Source organism: Marmota flaviventris, chromosome 7 (genome assembly GCF_047511675.1).
Source record: "Marmota flaviventris isolate mMarFla1 chromosome 7, mMarFla1.hap1, whole genome shotgun sequence".
NCBI lineage: Eukaryota > Metazoa > Chordata > Mammalia > Rodentia > Sciuridae > Marmota > Marmota flaviventris.
In genome coordinates this window covers 53,206,072-53,212,940 of record NC_092504.1, presented here as the reverse complement: position 1 = coordinate 53,212,940, position 6,869 = coordinate 53,206,072, and the positions used below count along the sequence as shown (strand labels likewise).

The 6,869-nt window shown below is 33.0% G+C and overlaps 1 protein-coding gene across 1 annotated transcript in view; it reads left to right on the top strand.

Moving 5' to 3' along the window:
- Window positions 1–405: 405 nt before the first annotated feature.
- Window positions 406–6,869, top strand: part of LOC114102064 (transmembrane protease serine 11G-like) — a 30,040-nt gene continuing 23,576 nt past the window's right edge. Inside the window, exons 1-3 of the mRNA XM_027947315.2 lie at window positions 406–619; window positions 1,626–1,744; window positions 4,706–4,773. Coding sequence (XP_027803116.2) covers window positions 406–619; window positions 1,626–1,744; window positions 4,706–4,773 — 401 coding nt within the window. The remainder of the gene's footprint in view (window positions 620–1,625; window positions 1,745–4,705; window positions 4,774–6,869) is intronic.

Genomic DNA, 6,869 nt, shown 5'->3' with positions numbered 1-6,869 from the left:
ATTGTACCTCCTACAAATGGGAGCCATAGGTTTAAGTATAAAGGTACGAAACAAAGTTCTAACAGCCCAATATTTCTGGCTTTGTCAATATTTAACTAGATTTCAGTAATCTCTGTACTTCTGTCTGTTTATGTTAGAATTAGAAGAGTGACTGAGATGCTTTTGTTCCCTGAGGTTCATCTGAAGCATATGAGCCAAATATATGATATTAGTTTGTTAACAAAAATACTGAAATTCAGAACATCTAGTATTATGGACCAGAAAGTATGTAAAATAAGAATTCATTGTAGTATAATGCTGACTTTGTAAAGTCAAAATATAAAGTTAAATGCCAATTCAACTTTTCATAGAATTTTTTTTCCAGTAGTCTACAGAATAACACATCCAAATGTTAACAAATATAATATGAACCAAGAATTCCAGAAAACAATATTCTATACCAAAAAGAATAATTATAAAGTCCTATTTGTTTTTAATATATATATCTTTCTCAAAAGACCAGGGATACTGAGTGGAAGAAGAAGTTCATTGAAACCATGGGTGATTGCCATTATTATCACAACTGTCGTATTAGCTCTGGCAATAATTGTTGGTCTCCTTGTTTATTTTTTGGCATATGGTAAGTATCTATCCAATTGTATTATTTTGGAAATCTGATGTTCTATTTCAAAACCTTAATATTTTCTTATATTTCAGAATGAAATTTGCATTTGAATAATTTTACATACATTTGGGAAATAATAATCCTTAATGATAAAAATTATTTCTAGCACTTAAAATCTAGTGTGGTTCAAACAATATTATATCTCAATGCACATATTTACATGCTGTTACTTTATGGTACAATAATATTCAACATGCTGGGAGAAAAAATTTTTTAGTAGAAATTTTAACTTTGAGGTCAATTTATGAGACATTCCATCACTAATTAGTAGCTTGAAAGTATGAATGATCACAACCAGGTGTCAGGATACAACTTAAAACCATGGTGACTAGGAAAACATAGGATCTTAAAAAAGGGTTAGGGGAAGATATTTTTCATAGCTATTGAATGCTTAATATTTAGGAGTTCATCAATTATACAACTGCCTTATTTTGCTTAGTGTTGCTATAACAAAGTAGCTGAAGCTGAGTACTTTAAAAAGAGACTATTTTGGCTCACTATTCTGAAGCCTATATTGGGTGAGTGTACCTGATAAGAGACCCTTGGTCACATAACAACATAGTGGACAGCATTGGAGTACATATAAGAGGTGAGTAGTGCCTGCAGAAGAGATTATGGAGCAAGAGAGAAAGCAAGAAACCAGGGGGGTGGCAGTCTTGATCCTTTGTAACAACCCACTTTCACAAGAATTAATCCAGTCCTCTGAAAACTAACCCATTCTTCAAGACCAGAATTAATCTCTTCTCAAGAGCAGTCATGACCCAATTGCCTCCTACTAAGCCCCACCTGTACAGGTCCTCCCATGCTTCAATACTGCGACATTGAGAATAAGATTTCCAGCATAGGAATCTATGGGGGATAAATCATATCCCCCATATTTTTTGTTTTCATTCCCTATACTTACGTATATACAACTCAAATACACTAGACATAAGTATTTTGTTTCTGTTTTCACTTCCAGATCAGAAGTTTCAGTATTACCAGGCCTCCTTCCGGATTCCCACTATTGAATATAGTCCTGATTTTTCTGTAGAACACTCAAAAATTAGGACCAACCTGAAAAATAAAATCAATAATGAGGTAAGTCTGAGCTTTCCTGGCATCATTGCTACCCTGAAATTTTCATTGTTGTGGTAGTGGGGTGGAAAACAGGGCAGATTACAGAATATTTTGTTAGAGAAAGTAATACATTGAATGGGAGACGGCCCAAACTTAAAAGTCAGAAAAATCTAGATTTATGTCCCAATTTTTTGATAGCAAGAGGCAAATTGAGAGTGTTTAATTGAGTTGCCAATTAAAATATTCAATACCCAGTTAAATTTCAGGACCTCCTAAAAATATCTTAATGTAGTATTTGAAAGATACTTGTAGTTTAAAAATCATTCATTGTTTATCTGAAATTCAAATTTAACTTTATTTTTATTTCCCAAGTAAAGCAATTCTAACCAATTTTGTCTCAGGAAGTATAGAAAAAAAATACATTAAACAAAAGATAATTGCACTGAGAGATTAAAACACATAAGTCCAACAGAAAAATGAATAGCTGGAATATAAAACATATTATGAGTCATCTAAAAACAACTGAATCATTTAGGTACAAACAACATTACCACACACCATTTATTAAGACATTCTGTGGATGACCCTGATGCCCTCCCTATTAGGCAACTTACCTCGAACACCTACTCTGGAAAATATTACCCCAGAAACACACCGAACAGCTCTTTCCCTGAAGATTTTAGCTATATCCACAGGCTTTACTGAATTCAGCATTGATGAGAGATGGAACATCATTCCTGCCTTATTTAAAATATTTCTTCACTCATTTCACAATCAGAAGTAGAAGCTGATGAAATGAGTTGAACAATGTAATTCAATAAGATGGGAATTTCTTTTCAAAACCAAATCCTAAGAAATTTTGATTGGAGGAGAAGAAAAAAAGCAGGATAGCATTTGTAATATTTTTATATATGAAACTAATATATTGAACCCAAATCCATGGAGTCAGAAACATCTAGATTTACATTACAATCTTATTCTGCCACCCTAACAACTTTTAAAAAAAGTGATTTGACTCCTCAAATTTTCAACTCTAAACTGGAGATAAAGTTACCCACCTCTCAAGAGTTTTCTAAGGATAAATACATACATTTAATAAAAATCACAAAATGTCTTAATAAATGTTAGCATCTCACAAAAATTTCATATCCCTTTTCTAGAGCACTTAACACCTTACAGTAATATATTATTGATTATGCCTGTGCCCCCTCTGGACTTGTGAATTCATTCAGGCTGGGGCTGTCTCCTTCTAGTATTTCTGATGCCTCTCGGTACCTGTCATATGGTACGATTTCATCAAGGGGATAACTAATAACTAAATGACCAATTCATTATTATTTTTCCTGCCCCTTAAAGTATAAGTGGAGATAATATAGAAAGGGAAATGCAATAATTTAGACCAGAAGTCAGAAAATATTTTCGTAAAATGCAAAATAATAAATATTTTTGGCTTTGCAATTATATAGTCTTTGTGTAATTACAGCTGTCATTGTAGTGTAAAAGCAGTCACAGAAAATACATAAGAAAACTTTATTATGAACACTGGAAAAATTTGAACTTTGTAAAAATGTTGAATGTCAGAAAATATTATTTTTCTTCTGAATTTTTTTTAACTATTAAAAAAATGTGAAGACCATTCTTAGACCATGGGGAAAAAAAGCAATGGCAGGACATAGTTGACCTTTGATTATAGTTTACTGACTCCTGATTTACAGTATAAGTTATAGCTACAGTAAATATTTTCCTAAAATAAATGATTAAAACAAATACCTAAACTGAATTTTATAGATTTCTTCTGAAGTTCAATAATGTAGACAATATTCTATATAACAGTATATAACAATAATGTGTATGTATGTTAAATATGGACGTGCATATTCCAAAAACATAAATAATAGTTTCTTTAGACTGTGATTTACAAGTGGTATTAATGTTTTTTATTATAGTTTTATATATTGATTACTTTATAAATATTTTTATAATGCATATGTATTAGTTTTGTTATATAAACTACATATATATATATAAAACTGTTTCTTTAAAAAAGTTTCCCTTCATGGTCAAAAAGAAAACACATGGCCATTTGTTTTTTAATGAATATTGATTTCTTAATAAACTTCTTACCAACCTGTCCAGTATGATATCACACAACATTTCTCTATGAAAGTTACAAATATTAAATTAGATGAGTGGAAAGCATACTTTTTTGACACACAGTCTGTTTCACAACTTTGCAGCTCTTTACTGATTTGTACAATTAGTATTCAAACTTGGGTTCACATAATGTTTGGCATATGATCAGTTGTTTTCTTGAGAAGCCGGCTCAATGAGCCAATGGTAATACACAGGCTTGTAAGACCACAGGTCCTACACAAGCTACAATTTTATGAGGGTATCACAGAGAAATTACCTCATGAGGAAATCTAAAATAACACACAAGTGGCATTCATAATCTTATCTAAGTAATCATTTCATGCATTTCTCACGCTAAATAATTGATTTTTGAGAAATGTCCAATACCTACATGTTCTCCTCCCCTCCTCATTTACCACAGAATCCAAATTTGACCTAAATTGTTTCACTAAAACCTAAAACCTGATCCTTCAGTCACGTCCACAAGACTGATAACTGAGTTTGAATAACATTGACTGATGAGCAGGTAATGAGTCCATGTATATCAAGTTGTCAAAGCTACTCATTCTCCAATGCTTTGTATATGTTATAATGATTGTTGAAATACTTAACTCTTTATTTTGATCATCTTTGAACATATGGAAAGTTGTTCAAATATCAATATCCTTTACAGGGATGATTTTATGAAAACGAGATTATGCCCAAATGAGCTCTTTGGTAATAACAAACAATATAGAAGTAAATAATATTTGTATCACAGTAGACGTTAAATAAGCATTTTGTGATGTTTTGAAATGCTTCAAATTCATATTTAACACAATTGTATTCTGATTTTTGTTCTTTCTTCAGATAGATAAGATATTTCAAACTTCCAATTTAAAGCATCATTACATCAAGTCTCATGCTGTCAACTTTAGGTAATTACAAATAATTAATTTGTATGATAGAAAAGCCAACTTTGAGTTATCACATTTCTTACATTATTTTCTTTGTGGACAAGACCTAAAGATCTCAGAAACCCAAGAGAAAAACTAGCATAGTATTATTAAATTGTTATTCTTCATATACAATGCATTTATGTGGGAGTGTTTCTTGAGTAATTATGAAATATATTCTATTGGTTGTCCTTTTGAGACTTTAGCATTTTAATTGAAGATTCTGAAAATCATTAAGTACTTTTCTCATTTTACTGAATTTTTTTTACAATAAGCAACTATTATTTTTTATAAACATGAGTGTATATTCACATGTATAAGATATACATACAAAATTAGTTGATTTAACAAGCATTTTTTATTTATTTTTTTATTAGTTGTTCAAAACATTACAAAGCTCTTGACATATCATATTTCATACATTAGATTCAAGTGGGTTATGAACTCCCATTTTTACCCCAAATACAGATTGCAGAATCACATCGGTTACACATCCACATTTTTACATAATGTCATATTAGTAACTGTTGTATTCTGCTACCTTTCCTATCCTCTACTATCCCCCCTCCCCTCCCCTCCCAAATTCTCTCTCTACCCCATCTACTATAATTCATTTCTCTCCTTGTTTTTTTTCCCATTCCCCTCACAACCTCTTATATGTAATTTTGTGTAACAGTGAGGGTCTCCTTCCATTTCCATGCAATTTCCCTTTTCTCTCCCTTTCCCTCCCACCTCATGTCTCTGTTTAATGTTAATCTTTTCCTCCTGCTCTTCCTCCCTGCTCTGTTCTTAGTTGCTCTCATTATATCAAAGAAGACATTTGGCATTTGTTTTTTAGGGATTGGCTAGCTTCACTTAGCATAATCTGCTCTAATGCCATCCATTTCCCTGCAAATTCCATGATTTTGTCATTTTTAGTGCAGAGTAATACTCCATTGTGTATAAATGCCACATTTTTTTTATCCATTCATCTATTGAAGGGCATCTGGGTTGGTTCCACAGTCTAGCTGCTATGAACATCAATGTGGCAGTATCCCTGTAGTATGCTCTTTTAAGGTCTTCAGGGATAGTCCGAGAAGGGCAATAGCTGGGTCAAATGGTGGTTCCATTCCCAGCTTTCCCAGGAATCTCCATACTGCTTTCCAAAATGGATAAAGGAGCTTGATATCAAATCAGAGACTCCGCGTCTGATAGAAGAAAAAGTTGGCTCCGATCTACATATTGTGGGGTCGGGCTCCAAATTCCTTAATAGGACACCCATAGCACAAGAGTTAATAACAAGAATCAACAAATGGGACTTACTTAAACTAAAAAGTTTTTTCTCAGCAAAAGAAACAATAAGAGAGGTAAATAGGGAGCCTACATCCTGGGAACAAATCTTTACTCCTCACACTTCAGATAGAGCCCTAATATCCAGAGTATACAAAGAACTCAAAAAATTAAACAATAAGAAAACAAATAACCCAATCAACAAATGGGCCAAGGACCTGAACAGACACTTCTCAGAGGAGGACAAACAATCAATCAACAAGTACATGAAAAAATGCTCACCATTTCTAGCACTCAGAGAAATGCAAATCAAAACCACCCTAAGATACCATCTCACTCCAGTAAGATTGGCAGCCATTATGAAGTCAAACAACAACAAGTGCTGGCGAGGATGTGGGGAAAAGGGTACACTTGTACATTGCTGGTGGGACTGCAAATTGCTACAGCCAATTTGGAAAGCAGTATGGAGATTTCTTGGAAAGCTGGGAATGGAACCACCATTTGACCCAGCTATTCCCCTTCTCGTTCTATTCCCTAAAGACCTAAAAAGAGCATGCTACAGGGACACTGCTACATCGATGTTCATAGCAGCACAATTCACAATAGCAAGACTGTGGAACCAACCTAGATGCCCTTCAATAGACGAATGGATAAAAAAAATGTGGCATTTATACACAATGGAGTATTACTCTGCATTAAAAAATGACAAAATCATAGAATTTGCAGGGAAATGGATGGCATTAGAACAGATTATGCTAAGTGAAGCTAGCCAATCCCTAAAAAACAAATGCCAAATGTTTTCTTTGATA